The 16,683-nt window shown below is 42.5% G+C and overlaps 1 protein-coding gene across 2 annotated transcripts; it reads left to right on the plus strand.

Moving 5' to 3' along the window:
• Positions 1-812: 812 nt before the first annotated feature.
• Positions 813-14,433, plus strand: Rabif (RAB interacting factor). Of its 2 annotated transcripts, XM_047520522.1 has the most exons (3): positions 813-3,493; positions 9,429-9,505; positions 12,369-12,505. In XM_047520522.1, exons 1-3 carry the CDS (start codon positions 3,191-3,193, stop codon positions 12,385-12,387), a joined length of 399 nt encoding a protein of 132 aa, XP_047376478.1. In that variant the 5' UTR covers positions 813-3,190; the 3' UTR covers positions 12,388-12,505. The 2 variants fall into 2 exon arrangements, with proteins under 2 accessions (XP_047376478.1, XP_047376477.1); XM_047520521.1 differs by lacking the exon at positions 9,429-9,505 and having other exon boundaries at positions 3,290-3,493; positions 12,369-14,433.
• Positions 14,434-16,683: the final 2,250 nt, after the last annotated feature.

Consider the following 16,683-nt stretch of genomic DNA (forward strand, 5'->3'; position numbering starts at 1 on the left):
ATTTTGGCACTGGAGACTGTCTGAGAGAATAACAGAATGAACAAATCTTGAAATGAGAGGAGATGGCTTAAATGTGGGTGTTCAATATACCTGGGGATAAACTAGAAGTACCTGTGACTTTACAATCGTCTTATTCCCTGCCAGGGCTCTTGTAGCCATGGCAATGTTTTTCTTGAATGGATGAAAGACTTTCTTTGTTGAATCAAATACTACTACACCCATTAAACTTCCACACTATTTATTTGGGGATGGGGTGGGGATGGCAGCAACCTGGTACTTCAGCTACCTGACTACTGCCCCATTCTTTTAAGGGCACACTTCTGCTAAGAAGTGTTTTTTTCTGCTGTGTTTGGTACATTTAGTCCTCTTCCTACTATGTTTCCCTTACCTGTCTTTTGAGTGAATTTTATTCATACCAGGACAGAATAATCAAGGACAACCAAAATTCTTGTTCCAGTTCCTCTGTTCTCACCATTTCTGAGCTACCATTCAGACCTCTTCTGTGTCATGAAGTTGTTGCATTATGGGTATTAGGAGTGTGGGAATGTGATAACTTAAAACAGGATGCACTTTCCCTTTGCTCTGGAATTCCAGTTTTTCCTCTTTCCCTGAGTTGTATTGACCTACAGAGTTCATTTCCTTTGTATTTTTTTAAGAAAATAAAAAAGTCAACTGTTTCTAATGCCTTTAAGAGAGTTTGTGTGGGCAGGGGATATAGCTCCATGGCAGAATGCTTGCCTATCATGCATGAGGCCCTAGGTTCTGTCCCCAACACCCCATACACATGTTTGTTGCTAATCACCTGTAGGTCCTATCTCCTCTACCTGTTCACTGTGTTTGCCAACTAGCTCTGCTATTTCCATTAAGCAAAGGCAAGAGGTAGCACTTTGCCACAGTGGAGATTCTCATCAGGTCAACAATTGCCATATTCGTTGGCCCCTCACACACTTGGAGTTTATTTGAAAACAAAATAAAGAGGTGGCAGTCTTGAACTCACTTAGAACCCACTTGAATTTTTCAGTCGCCCTAGTCGTTTGTTGTGGTAGGTTTTTGTTTGTTTTCAACATACTGGGCATTGGCCCAGAGCCTCATGCATGCTGGTCAAGCACTCTATCACTGAATTACATCCCCAACCCTTTTTATTTGATAGAGACAGGATTTTGCTATATTTCCCAGGCTGGCTTCAAATTTGAGATCCTCCTGTGTCAGCCTCCCAAGTAACTGGGATTACAGATGTGTTCCACCACACACACCCCAGTCCTTTTTCTGTTTATGTCAACTTATGGCACGTGATGTAAATAGCTAGGCATAAGGCCTGCAAAACTACAAAAACCCTGATATTCTCAGAGCAAAAGGAAGAGCATAAAAGGAAATCATTTTCACTAAAGAGGCCTGCCAGCCTTTCTTTATCATGGATTGAGCTTGCTAATATTTGGTTTTGTTTTGTTTTGTTTTGTCTTTGGGGTTTGTTGTTTGTTTCTGTGTGTGTACCTGCTAATTGAACCACAGCCTATGAGACCTAGCTCATCTTTCTCAAGATCGAGGGAGGTTACAGGGGAGGCAGAATTGGAGGTAAAGGACAATGGCTCCTAAGCTGTCTTCAGTGCCATCTCCTCTGAGTTTCAGACCAAATTCATAAATATAGTTCATACACAGAAGCCACAGCTGAATGTTCTGCAGGAAAATCAACATGTTCAACTTTTCTATTTCTCCCCCAATTTTACACACCTTCACATTCTCTCACTTGTACACAGGGATCTCCCTGATTTGGTTCCTCATTATTCTAGCTCCTGTAACTAGTAATTAGCCACCTAGTTACATAGCCTAGGAAAGCTTTCTTCTGTCTGTCGTCATCACAATAGATACACAGTTTCTGAGTTCTGTACAGATCTTTGTTTCAGATTCATTCCCATATCTTCATTGTCTCTGCTACCACATAGCTCAGGCCTTTATACTGGATTCATGAGGTAATGGTCTCCTGATATCCTTACTACTACTGTTTTCCTGTTACCTAGTCCATTTTGTAAGCTCAAATATGATCATTATAGTATTTAACATACAACAGTTTGTCAGTTATTTCCAGCCTAAAATGCTGTAGATGTTGCCTATATTTTAAAGTTAAAATTTCTTAACATGACATTAGACTCATGGGATCTAGTCCCATTTTACCTTTCTGATCTTATCTACTACTACTCTTCACCTAGGCATAATGTGCTTCTGTCATTGCTCTGTTGACCATTCCTAAATTTGCTCTCACCCTGGTTCATGTATTATACTTTTTCCTCTAAAATCTTGCTTTCCTGACAATCTTAGTCACCTCTTAATGCCTAATTAAAAGGTCAACTCCCCCAGACCGTACTCCCCAATCCATTTTTCAGTACTTTGCTCCTAATGCTTTTATCACATGCCATAGGGTTCAAGTGTCTTCCTTATTCAGACTATATTCTCATATACAGAGTTCCCAATTGTACCTCAGGGTGCAGCACCATGTCTGATGTATTGTTACTAAACATGGGACTAGTGAAAGAAGTAGAAAGCAGCAGAGGATGGTGGGCAGATTATTTTGTTCCCCCTGACCATTTCAAGAAATTCGTGACCTATTGTGCTAGAACTACTAAAGCTGGAAATGTAAAGACTAATTAGGTGGGATGAGATAATATAGTGTAGTAAGAATCGTGACTTTAGAGCTGCATTTATGTCTGTGGACCCTGGAAAGAAACTTCTGATCTTTGCCTTACTCATGTGCCCTAGGGATAACAGTGCCAACCCCATAAGGAAACTGCAATGATTTAACAAGTTAACAAATTCACTAAATGACGATGCTTTGCTGCCTAGTAAATAGTCACTGATTAGAACAGATTAATAAAAACTTCCACGCATCTTTTCCAACACTAAAAAGGCATGCGTCCCTCTAAAATTGTTTCCTACAGAAAAAGATAATATTAAATTTTGTCGAGGGGGAGCCCTACCCAAATTCCTTCCACATTACTTCCAATAATATCCCCATCCATTCGCGAAACTATTAAAATCGCAGAAAACTCAAGGGGAAGACCATCCTTAATTATTTGTCTATGTCTTAATACTAAGGGAAGCCTGGTGACCAGGTAGGTATACGGAGTAAAGGTTTTGACAATGGTCACAGCAGGTGCTCCTGTCACAAAGCCAGGCTGACACAAACTCGGGCTGGGCAATGAATGAGGGCGCTTGCGCAGCAGGATATCGCGCCCTGGAAGCGGACGCCTGCGCAGAGGGGGTGATCCTGCGCTCGCGCCCCGCCTCTGCCGAGCCGCGCCAGCGCAGTCAAGAGCCAGCGAGCAGAGACAGCGCCTGCGTGGTCGTGGCCGGGGAGGCTGTGACGGTAGCGGCGATGGAGCCAGCGGAGCCGCCGAACGAGTTAGTGTCAGCCGAGGGCCGAAACCGGAAGGCGGTGCTGTGCCAGCGTTGTGGCTCTCGCGTGCTGCAGCCAGGGACCGCTCTCTTCTCCCGTCGACAGGTAGGAAGGCAGGTTAGAGGCCGCTTACACTGCAGTGTTTCACGGGCCGAAGCGGTCTGATCCTGGCTCTTGGGTTTTGGGAGACCGCGCCCCTCCTCGCGCGGTCTTTAAGCCCCGCCCCTCAGGCTCCGGGTCCCGCCCCACTGGCTCCTGTCGGCGAGGCTCCGCCCCTGCGGCCGTGGCCGCGGGAGATGAATGGGCGGCAGCCCCAGGACCGCTGAAGCCTTTTCTCTGAGAAGACCTTCCCGGTGCTCTTGTATCCGGCCCTAGCCAGCCAGATAGCCGCGGGAGAGCTTCCTCTGCGCCAGCATTCCCCAGGCCTCCCTCCCGAGCGCGGGCCAGGAGCCCTTCCGCGCCCCAGGGCGGTTTCCGCGTGTTAGTGGAAGGGGTGTTCCCCAGCCCCCTGCTTCCAAGAGCTCTGGCCAACCTGTGAGATCCCGCAGGTGCATCTTTCGGTCGCTGATCCGGTGTCGCCCCGGACGCCGGGAATGTGGCCTGTCCCACACCAACCCCTAGCCACCGATCCTTACTTCACGGCCTCATTTCTGACAGGCGCTTGCCAGCACGCAGAAGAGCTCCAGGTACAACTTTGGTGCAGAGTAACCCCAAGGCCCAACAAGCCAGTTTTCGAGACCAATCATTTCAAGTGGGATAGATATCAGAAAATTTGGAAATAAATTCCGAAGGAAGATAAATAAATTTTCTTCAAATTAGGACTTTTAATACCCTTCGTAACACCATCACTTCAAATAAGAAAGTTGATACTTTTTTTTATTTTGGTACTTTTCATTAAAATGTAACATACCCTTAGAAAAGTGCAAAATGTAATCTCGTTTCAAACGTGCATATCCTATCATCAAATGATTTTTTAAAAAATAATGTAGACCATTTTGTTATTTCATGCGGTTGAACTGATTGTAAAGTGTAATGCCCAATTTAGAAGCAAGAAGGCCCTTTTCCGCCCAAAGCAGAGCCTTTTTCATAAAAGAAGGAAAAAGGAATCAAACCCCCTTGTTCTGTAGTGGTTCATGATTTCTCCTCTAGAGAGGTTGGAATGCCTCCTGCTCTCTTGGGAAGACTCCCAAGGATTGGAAGTAGAGTTCTCGATTTATTTTACCAAGTTAGTGACATCATGAAGAGGTGGAAAGAACGTGGGTCTTAGAATTGAATCCTGACCTTCCCATTAACATTGCCATGATGGGCTGGGGTTGTGGCTCAGTGGTAGAGCACTTGCCTGGTGGGCGTGAGACACTGGGCTTCATCCTCAGCACCACATAAAAGTAAATAAAATAAAGGTATTGTGTTCATCTACAGCTAAAAAAAATTTTTTTTTAAAACATTGCCAAACTAGACAATATCATGCCATGTGAAATAAGCCAATCCCCAAAAAGGCTGAATGTTTTCTCTGATAAGTGGATAATAAGTGAATGCTGATCCATATTGGAAGGTGGATAGGGAAGAATAAAGCAACTTTGGATTATGCAGAGGGAGTGAGGGGAGGAGTGGAGCTGTGGAGATGGGAAGGATGATAGAATGAGACAAACATTATTACCCTATAGGTGTATGAAAAAATTTTTTAAATAAAATTTATATATATATATAACTTGCCATGAACTTCAGGTTGCTGGGCATGCATGTGAAAGCATTAGCATAATACCTAGTAGATAGTACATAGTGTATATGTGGTTCTCATGCTATCCAAGTTGTTTACTTTTATGAGCAGACTTTAAGAAATTTCTTTAGGTGGGCTGGGGTTGTAGCTCAGTGGTGGAGTACTTTCCTTGCATGTGTGAGGCACTAAGTTCAGGCCTCAGCACCACATGAAAATAAAATAAATAAAGGTGTCCATCCACAGCTAAAAATATTTTTTAAAAAAGAAATTCCTTTGGGTAATTTATGTTTAAATTCTTTTTTGTTTGATATATTTTCAACTGGTGTTGCCAAACATTGTGTGAGCAAATTAAATTATGTATGTTATATTTCTTTCACAAAAGAGTGGCTGCTATTCTAAGAAAGGAACCTAAGAATTGTTTTTTAGGTGTAAGGCCCATCCCCCCCCACCCTTTTTCTCTCTCTCTTTTTTTTTTTTTTTTTTTTTTTCTGTAGTACTACAGATTGAACCCAAAGGCTCTCTATCACTGAGCTACATCTGTAACCCTTTTTATTTATTTTTATTATTTTTTAAATATTTTTTTTGGTTGTAAGTGGACACAATACCTTTATTTTAGTTATTTATATGTGGTGCTAAGGATCAAACCCAGTGTCTCACACATGCTAGGTGAGCACCCTACCACCGAACCACAACCTCAGCCCCTTATATTTTATTTTGAGACAGGGTCTTGCTGGCCTTGAGCTTTCTATCCTCTTGTCTCAGCCTCCTGCGTAGGTTGGGATTGCAGGTATACACCACCACACCTGGTGGCTAATATTTTTCCTTCATTTTATTCTGGGGTGCTTGGGATTGAACCCAGGAGCACTTTACCACACCACTGAGTTATATCCCTGGTCCCATTTTTTTGTTTGTTTGTTTTGTTTTGTTTTTTGAAACAGGGTCTTACTAAGTTACCTAGGCTGGCTTCAAACTTTCAATCCTCCTGCCTTAACCCTCTAGGTCACTGGGATTACAGGCATATGCCACCCCCCTCTTTTTAAAAAGACATAAATAGGTGGGGTTTGTTTGTTTGGGTCTTTTGTTTTTGTCTATTTAGTTTGTGTTTTATCGTGGCTTCAGAGTTTCTGTATATTTCCTATTTCTTGAGAAAACACTATTGGAAGAATATTATGCTTTCCCCAGACATTAGTTACACTAATCTGATCCAACCTCCAGAATTCTCCTTGATTTTAAGTACTATTTTTCTTTCTCCTTTCTTTCCATAAGTAACATAAATTCTAGGACATGATGTGAACAGGAAGTTTAAATCTCATGCAAGATTCTAACCAGTTATTATTTCTTCACCTATTGTGTGTTGTGTATTTCAGGGAAGAAGAAAAATGTTCCTGCCCTTACAGAGAACAGTTCACAATTTGAAGGGCACTGCACTCCTTAACTGAAACCCTATAAAGCTTTAGAAACTCTGAAGAGGGGGAAAAAAAAAAAAAGATGATCTAGGGTGCAGTGATTACTACACCTCATATTCCATAGTTCTTAAGTCTAAAAGCAGTGTTTCTCAACTGAAGGCAGTTGTGTCCCTCAAATGGAAAAAACTAGAGAAATGTCTAGAGACATTTTTGGTTGTCCAAATTGGGAGGGCTGCTACTGGCATCTAGCAGGTAGAAGCCACAGATGCTGGTTAGCATCCTATAATGCCCAGGCCTGTCCCCAGAGCAAAGAAACCTCCAGTCCCAAATATCAGTTGTTCCAAGTTTGAGAAATCCTGTCCTACCAACCTGAAAGCACTCACATCTGTCATCTCAGTTGACCTTATTAAATTATTTGTACTGTTTGCTGTTTATGCATAGACTGTGAGGCCCATGTCTCTGTGTCTTCTATAACTAGACTGCACATGAGTGAGAACCTAGCAGATATTTGGATTTAAATAGATTAATGAATAAAAGCTATTATTCCAGCTAAATAATGTGTTAGTATGGATACAGTGCATCAGTTTAGTTGGCACCATTACTGCACTGTTTGTGTAGCATGTGATTTATATTCTTCTATTCATAGAATTTGTTTCACAAATAAAATATCCATATCCCTGACCTTGGTACAGAGGTCCTAGTCCTTTTCCAAAATACACAGAAATAGGAATGTTTTATTTATCTTTTGCATTGCTAGATATTGAACTCAACCTTCTGCTTGCTATGCAAGAGCACTGTCACTGAGCAACTCAAGAGTGTTCCAGACTTTGGATTTTTTGGGATTTTGGAATATTTGCAAATACATAATGAGATATCTTGGTGATGAGACCCAGGTTTAAACATGAAATTCTTTTGCTTAATATACACCTTTCCACTATGTTTAGTACCCATGTTTTGACTGTGACCCATCACATGAGGCCAGCTGTGGAATTTTCCATGTGACATCATGTTGATGCTCAAAAAGTTTCGGATATTGGAGCATTTCAGATCAAATATTTGGATTAGGGAACCTGTACCATAATCCCTGCACCTCCGGAGGCTGAGGCAGGAGGATCACAAGTTTAAAATGAAACCCTGTCTCAAGAAGTGCTGGGGGTAGTATCTCAGTGGTAGAGTGCCTCTGGGTTCAGTTCCCAGTACTAGAGGGGAAAAGTGGCAGGAAATGAGGCTGAGGTGGAATTAGTGAAGGCGGAGAGGAAGGCATTGGGGTGGACACCCATGCAGTGGATAGGATATGGATCAAAAGGAAGACATGCCAGGCGGGTTGCACACTTATAATCCCAGCCGCTCAGGAGCCTGAGGCAATTTAGTGAGACCCTAAGCAACTTGAGATCCTGTTTCTAAATAAAATATTAAAAAGAGCTGGGGATGTGGCTCAGTGGTTAAAAACCCCCAGGTTCAATCCCTGGTACCAAAAAAAAAAGAAGACTCAGCCAGCTGCCACTGAGTCTTCTTTGGCCAGGGACTAGTGACCTCAGATAACCATGAGGTATTGCCAGATGGCAGAAACCTTAAAGGAGCCAAGTGTTTGGGTGAGGAGCAAGGGTAATTTGGGAGCGAGGAGAACACTGGTTCCCGTTTCAGCATCCTGAAGGATGTGCACTGTTAGAGGATGGGCGGTGGCCACTGAGGAGGCTGCACTGGTGTCCTCAGGGCCTCATTTGGGAAGGAAAAAGGAGATAACTTGGTAGAAGAGAGTTGTCTGCCCCTTTATAGTTTTGAGGGGCAGGGAAAGAATGACTCGCTGCGGAGGAGGTGTAAAACTGGAAATAAGAACATAAGAGCAGGGGACCTGATGCCAGCACCTAGAGGGAGTTTATGAAGCAGCATGCACTGAACAGACAACCCAGCACTCTGCGTCTTCTTCCCAGAAAAGTGAAAACTTATGTTCACTCCAGGATCTGCCTCGACTGTCATAGCAACTATATTGATTATAGCCCCAAACAGGAAATAGCCCAGGTGTCCCTGGAGTAGATGAATGGTTGAGGAACTGGTACATCCATCCGGTGGAATACCATTCAGTAATAAAAAGGGAACAAACTGCTGATTCACCCAACTTGGATGAATCTCCAGGGAATTGTGCCGAGTAGAGAAAATCAGTCTTGCTGGGCATGGTGGTGCACACCTATAATCCCAGTGACTTGGAAGGCTGAGGCAGGAGGATCGGGAGTTCAAAGCCAGCCTCAGTAACTTAGCAAGGCCCTAAGCAACTCAGTGAGACCCTGCCTCTAAATAAAATATTAAAAAGGGCTAAGGATGTGACTTGGTGGTTAAGTGCCCCTGAGTTCAATCCCCAGCACCAAAAAAAGAAAAAAACAAGCCAGTCTCCAAAGACAACTTTTGTATCTATGATTTTGTATGTGTGATATATGTATGATTCCTTTTATTTAACATTTTATATAACATTTTCAAAATGACAAAAGCCAGGTTAGTGGTTGCCAGAGGATAGAAAATGAGTGGGAGTACACTGATGAATGTGGTTATAAAAGAGCAACATGAGGGGCCCTTGAGGTGATGGAACTACTCATTATCTTGACTGTGACCGTGGGTACCCAGATTTACATGTGATAAAATGGTATAGAGCTAAATATGCACACACTAAGCATGGTGGCATGAGCTACTGGAGAGGCTGAGGCAGGATCACAGTTGATGCGAGACTGGGCTGGGTAACTTAGTGACACCCTGTCTCAAAATAAAAAAGGACTGGGGCTATAACTCAGTGGTAGAGCAGCCCTGGGTGAATTTCTGGGTTCTTTTTTATTTATTTTCATTTATTCATTATTTGCATTGATGGGGATTGAACCAAAGGTCATTTTACCACTGAGCTAACCCCCAACCCTTTTTTATTTTGAGACAGGGTCTTGCTAACTTGCCTAGGCTGGCCTTGAACTTGGGACCCTCTTGCCTCAACCTTCCAAATCGCTGGGATTACAGGTTTGTGCCACTGTGCCTTGTAGCTTGCCTCCTAAGGTGGTGGCAGAAGGCCCTCAGAGCAAATGTCCCAAGAGAAGGAGCACAGGTCCTGTGCCCTTTCTAACCCAGCCTGGCACTTTCACTGCCTTAGTCACCTGGATAGTTGCCTCGGTCTGCCCATGCTCCACCTCCTAGCAGAATTATCAGAGAATTTAGAGATGTGTCTAAACCACAGGTTCTCACGGGAGAGAATTACCAGAAAGTAAACAGAAGTTTATACTGTATTGTAAGTTTTTATTCTCATCCAAACTGTAGCATACTTGCCAGGTTTTATATGAGAATGTATTTTTACCATGAGAGGGAGAGTTTTATTTTTAAAAGGGTACCGTAAACAGTGTATCAACAGAAGCCCGTTGAATCATGATGTTATGTTTATTCCTGAAGAGGCTTTCCAGGGTAGGGATTACTGATTAACTAACTAGCTGTAGTCTTGATAGCAAAGATAACCCACTGGCCAGGATCTCAGTGGCAACCTTGGTCCCCATTGAAGACAGCTGCCTTAAATCTGATATGGATTTTTTTTTTTTAATTTTCACTCCAACAGTCTTTAATAGAAATCCTTATTTTATTCCAAACATCATATCCAGTCGCCTGGCCCTCGTGATTTTCTTGGCCTCGGGATGAATAGGTTCAGGTCCAGGCACAGCTGTGCATGTATGTGTGCATACAAAGGTGTAGTCTTACTACATGTGGTTCTGGCTTATAGGAGCTAAATAAAAACAGGAGTGTTGAGGAATATATGGAACAGGACCGAAAGTTATGCCATGAATGGCAGTTGTAACAGCAGGGTCTTGCGGCACTACTCAGGAGACACTGCAGAGGTGCGCTTTGCACTATAATCAGGAACAGGAGAGGGAAGCTGGCATGCCCTTGCTGGGCACCTCCTGAAGGCAGTTGCTTAAGTACTCTGGTTGGACACACTGAAGTCTTAGTTGGTTGAATGTTTTAACTAGTTTAAAGTTCTGTTCTGCTTCTGGTGTGACTTCACACCTACAAGACAGAGGACATAGCAGAAATATTTTTAAGGAAAACTGAGGCCCACGGAAAGTTATAGAAAGATCTGGAATTCAAGTCTCTTAGCTTCTGAATTTTGATTCCCAACTCTTATTTAAGTCTCTGCTGTTCTCATTTTCAGTTATGGTAAGACAAATCATTGGGGTCACATTTAACTGTGAGATGAAGAGGGATTGGAATGACAGTGTAGCAGGAGGAGAGAGAATTTCATAATTTTTAACATCTTCAGATGACATATCAGGTCACACATTAAAGGGCAGTGCACAGATATGTTTTAATAAGCCAAGTACTTGGCTGCTTGTGGTGGCACAAGCCTGCAATCCCAGCTGCTCAGGAGTCAGAGGCAGGAGGAACACAAGTTTGAAGCCAGCCTCAGCAACTTAGCAAGACCCTGTCTCAAAATAAAAAAGACTGATGTTGTAGTTAGACAGAGCACCCCTGGGTTCAATCACCAGCACCACAAATAATAATAATAAGATTAATAAGTCAAATGCTTAAAGGAGGGGGAGTAGAACGTTCTGGATCAGGGCTACCTCCCATCCCTCAAAGATATCCTGTGTGCTACAGTGTGGCCCAGGGTTCAGTGCTGCTACCTCCAGTGTATTTAATTCGTGTTGAGTCCAATGCCAGACTAGCACAGAGGCCATCCTATTTTTTTACAGTTTGGAAAAGTATTAGAAAGGTATTGAACAATAAGTGATATAAGAAGAGTGATGATGAGGAGCAGAGAAAGGGGCAGCAAGCTCTGGTGGCATTGTGTCTCAGCACCGTGGATGCAGCTGAAAGTGTATATACTGCTGTCACGGAGGAATTTAAGGTAGTCATGTGCAACTGGGCAGCCCTGCATGCCTGCAGTCCCAGCAACTCAGGAGGCTAAGGCTGGAGGATCACAAGTTCAAGGCCAGCCTCAGCAACTTGTGAGGCCCTGTCTCAAAATTTAAAAAGTTGGACTGGGGTTGTGGCTCAGTGGCAGAGTGCTTGTCTAGCATGTGCAAGGCACTGGGTTCAATTCTCAGCACCACATACAAATAAATAAAATAAAGGTCCATTGCCAACTAAGAGAAAATATATTTTTTAATTTTTTTTTTAAAGCTGAGGATGTAGCTCAGTGGTAAAGTGCCCCTGGGTTCAGTTCCCAATACCAAAAATAATAACAGTGATGATAATCAATCAGAAAATAATAACAAAAAAAGTGGAAGCAGCATGAGGAAACTTCTAGGAGTAACGAATGTATTCATTATCTTAATTATAGTAATGGTGTCACCAGTGCATTCATGTACTGAAATGTATCAAACTGTATACTTTAAATATATTCTGTTTATGAACCATTTATACTTCAGTTAAGCTCTTTTTTTTAAAAAAATGCAGTGGACAGTGTAGAAAGCTAGTTCAGACTGGTTAGAGAAGAGTTCCTGAAAAGGTGGTATTTGAACTGAATACTAGGAAGGTGCTGGCCATGCCCAGCTCTGAGGGCAGAGCAGACTTGTGCTAGTGGAGGAAGCAAGACCAGTGTGCCTGAAGCACAGTGAGCCAGGGCCGTGTAGGCCACCATCAGTGCGGGCAGGGAAGCCACCACCTGGGCTTCTCTTCCATCTCCCTTTAGAACCAGGGCAGGCACCAGAAGAGCCACCCAGCACCCCAGTCTATAACCTAAGGAGAGGGCTCCTCTTTTTTTCTTCCCCCCCCCCGCCCCTTCCAGAAAGCAGCTAGGAGTAAAGGAAAGGAGCAGAGTAAAGTGTAGAGAACGGGGGTGGTGACGTGGCTGGGCCCGTTCAGCTTGTATGTTCCTTATGTTCTCTTCCCACTGCAGCTTTTCCTTCCCTCCATGAGAAAGAAGCCAGCTCTGGCCGATGGCAGCAATCCTGAAGGCGACCTCCTCCAGGAGCACTGGCTGGTTGATGACATGTTCATCTTTGAGAATGTGGGCTTCACCAAGGACGTGGGCAACATCAAGTTTCTGGTCTGCGCAGACTGTGAAATTGGACCCATTGGCTGGCATTGCCTCGATGACAAGAACAGTTTCTATGTGGCCTTGGAACGGGTTTCCCATGAGTAACTGAGGGGACAGGGACTCAGATCCACCCCCAACTATAAAAGCTCTCCCCACAAGAACTGGCATTTGACCTGTGTAACTGTTGTGCTGCCTTCTCTGTACTAACACCAATGACGAGCACCACCACCTCCACGGGCATGCAGGAGCCAGTCCTGCTTCCTCCACACCTTCCTGCACGCCTCTTGCTTGGTCCACTGTGCTTAACATGTCCTGAGCCCTCTTTCCCCTAGATTCAGGACACTCACACCTCCACACATCTAGTCTCATGCCTGGCGCTCTGCCGAGGCTCCATTTTACCCAGGACTTGCTTTTTTTTTTTTTCCCCCTCCTTGCTCTGGAAGAGTAGTATTCAACTTTTTAGCCATGACACATGACAAAAGATGCTCATGTGCCAATAGTTGAAACTCCACCTTTTTCTCTCCCTCAAGAAAGCATACCCGTATCTGAGACAGACTGTTCTGTAGCTAACCTTGTTAGCTACATTCTTTTATTCTTAAAAGCAAAATGTTTATGAACTTCATTATTTAAACCACTAATGAGAAACACATTACTTTGGATACATCTCTAACACCATGTTTGAGATCCTTTGCTCTGGGTTGATACTGACATTTTATGCAAAGATGCATGTGGCCCCTCTTCCCTTCAAATCTGAACGTGGTTTCTTTTATTGGCACCTCATGTCTGCAGCCTATGCATAAGCATCAGACTGTCAGCTTTGTCTGGCAGCCACCCAAGGGAAAAAACCCTGGCTGTTAACTAGGCAATCCTGGAGGGTGGAGGGTATGGGATATATAAGGGAAAGGCCTTTGCCTATCTCCTATGGACAGGTAACTTTCTTCCATTGTTTTTAGGAGACTTCTGTAATAGACAGTATAATCATTTGCTGGACATACTAGGCATGGTCCTCAGAATTTTGATTCCATTGAATCTCCCTACCAACCCAGAATACAGACTTCTCCCACCAATATGCCTCTATTTCTATTGCTGTGGGATTGCTGTTTGATATTAGCAAACTTATTTAAATCTTCACCATGATTTCTAATTATTCTGTCCTTTCTCTTCTGAAATGACTCACCATCCTGGAAGGAATCTGTATGACCAGGTGTCAAGTGTCCTCCCTGTGACCCTACCTCCAGAGGTCTAGAGTTGAAATTAGGACTAAACAGAGACCTTACATCCAAAGTTCCTTCCTTTGCATGCGTTGCTTCCTCCTTCCTTCATTCCAGAACTTTCTAAAGACTTCCCCACTAAAGTACAGGCCTTGAGCATAGTTGTGCAGCTAACTTACTTGCTTAGAAAGGTGGCTTCCTTCCCAATCAGCTTGAATGAGCTCCAGCAGAAACTAGAGAACTTTCATGATAAATGGTCAAATGTCCATTATTATGAGATTTGTGAAAAAACAAATGATAATTACCTACTCATGTCAGAGGAACAAAACCAAGTAATCACCCCTAGTGACATGGGGACCCTAACATCACAAGCTGAGCATTTTCTTAAATTAGGCTTTAACTTTTCTTTTTTTAATTGTAAAAAAATAGTACATGTTCATTGTAGGTAAATTTTTTAAATGGGTATAATTTTTTCAGTTAATTTAGACTTCTACCATCCAGAGATTGCCAATGATAATGTGGTGTATATCCTTCTCAGTGTTTTTATATGTATATATAACATGTACAGTTTTTAAAAGAAAGTTGAGCACATACTGTACTCTTTTATAACTTGCTTTATTTTTTAATTTTTTTTTTGTAGTTGTAGATGGACAGCATGCCTTTATTTTATTTATTTATTTTTATGTGGTGCTAAGGATAGAACCCAGTGCCTCACACATGCTAGGCAAGCGCTCTGCCACTGGGCTACAACCCAGCCCCTATAACTTGCTTTTTTTCATTGTTTAATAAAATAGGGTGAAGGGGCTGAGGATGTAGCTCTGTGGTAGAGCACTTGGGTTCAGCCCCCAGCACAGCAAAATAATAAAATAGGGTGAATATCTTCCCTTATTGGTAGCTACCCATCCATGTACACCATTGTTATTATATTCTGTTGTATCACTTCACTATAATTTATTTCCATAACCCACTATTAGGTTGCCTGCAGTTTCTTATAATCAGTGATATAATGTGCAACCTAATAATTAAATCTGTATCCCACATTTTTTATTTGTTTTTGGCAGTATTGGGGTTGAACCCAAAGCATCACACATGCTAGGCAAGAGCTCTACCACTGAGCTACAACCTGACCCTTTATTATTGAGACATGGTCTCGCTAGATTGTCCAAGCTGGCCTCAAACTTGCCATTGCTCTGCCCTGGCCTCCAGGTATCTGGGATTACAGGTGTGCACCACCATGCTCTGTTTGGATCCACTTTCAAAATCATTTCCTTGGCATAAGAAGAAGTGGAATTGCAGGGTGTGTACATTTCCAAGGCTGTGCTGTTTCGACACCTGTTCCTTAAAAAACTGCTAATTTACCCTCTTCCAGCAGTATATAAGAGCACTCACTTTCTGACCCTTACTAACAGTGGGTATTTATTATCATTTAAAAAATATTTTGCCACTTAGATAGAAAAAAATAGTATCACTGTTTTTATTTGCATTTTATTTCTAATGAAACTTCTATACATTTCCTGGTCACTTATTTTTCCTTTTTTGAAAATTGCCAAACATTGTTACAGTAGTAACCAAAAAATCTGAGTTAACTATTCTGCCTTTACAGTTTAATTTGAAAAAATAAATGAATAAAATAATTTAAACAGTGGAAATTAGAGTTCTGTGCACATTGGGAAGAGGGCTGGGAGTGTAACTCAGTAGTAGAAGGTTTTCCTAGCAGGGGTGAAACCTTGGGTTCAATTCCCAGCACCAAAAAAACAAAAACAAATTAACTACTTGGGAAGAATATATAATTTGAAAAAGCAGAAGAAAGCTTAAAACCTGAACTCTAGGGTTTAGCTTGAGATCTGACACCTAACTGACTAATCAGTATCTGCTATAAAAATGAGAATATCAGCCAGGCATGGTGGCTCATGCCTGTAATCCCAGCAACTTGGGAGGCTGAGGCAGGAGGATCGAAAGTTCAAAGCCAGCCTTGGCAACTTAGGCCCAAAGCAACTGTGATGAGTTGACGTATTTGACTCCATGGAAATGTTACAGGCCAGGCTATATGGGCAATGACTAAATAGACTATTTTACCCTGAGACTCCATGTCACGTAGGAAATGTTTCTCCCATGGGAACACCTCACCTCTCTACCCATCAACAGTAGCTTAGCATAGCATGTTTGGCAACACAAAATGGTAATTCTTATATAATGTAAAATTGTTCTCTTTTTGATTCCTAGTTTTCCTATTCAATGTACCATGTCAACAGTGCTTGTCTAGATGTTAGTAACCATTCTTTAATTTGTACCTAAGTTAGGTAATGTTGACTCACTTCCCCCTTCTGCTTATGATATCAGATCTCATGATGTTAGTCTATAATTTTGCATCATAGCAACAGATACTTATGATTGATGTACTGACTTACAGTATAAAAACCCCTAGAACCCAATAGTTGGGGCTGTTCTCCTAATAGCCATTTTTGGGGTGTTCTGTGAGACTCTCAAATTTGGACTTCTCAGTGGTGACCAGTCTGTTCTTAAGTTGTGCCCCACAACAAGACTCTGTTTCTAAATAACAAAAAAGGACTGGGGATGTGGCTCAGTGGTTAAGTGCCCCTGGTTTCAATCCCTGGTACCAAAAAAAAAATGAGAATGTCACCTGGGTTTTTTTCCCCAGGACTGAGGACTGAACTCAGGACTTTGCACGTGCTAGGCAAGCACTCTGCCATTTGAGCTAAATCCCCAACCACAAAAATGTCATCTCTTCATTTCTGTCGTAAGTTCTCCATAAACACTTGTGAATCAGTTAACCCCCGTGTTAATACAGGTCAGAAACCTGAGTGCTCTTTTACATTGCTGGAGGAGTGTAAATTAGCACAGCTCTTTTTGAGTGTGTACAAAGCCTCAAAAATGTATACACCCTGCAATTCCACATCTCATAATGTATGCCAAGGATACTCAAGGGGTAACTCATGCTTGCT

The sequence above is a fragment of the Sciurus carolinensis genome, chromosome 12, assembly GCF_902686445.1.
Source record: "Sciurus carolinensis chromosome 12, mSciCar1.2, whole genome shotgun sequence".
Taxonomy (NCBI): domain Eukaryota; kingdom Metazoa; phylum Chordata; class Mammalia; order Rodentia; family Sciuridae; genus Sciurus; species Sciurus carolinensis.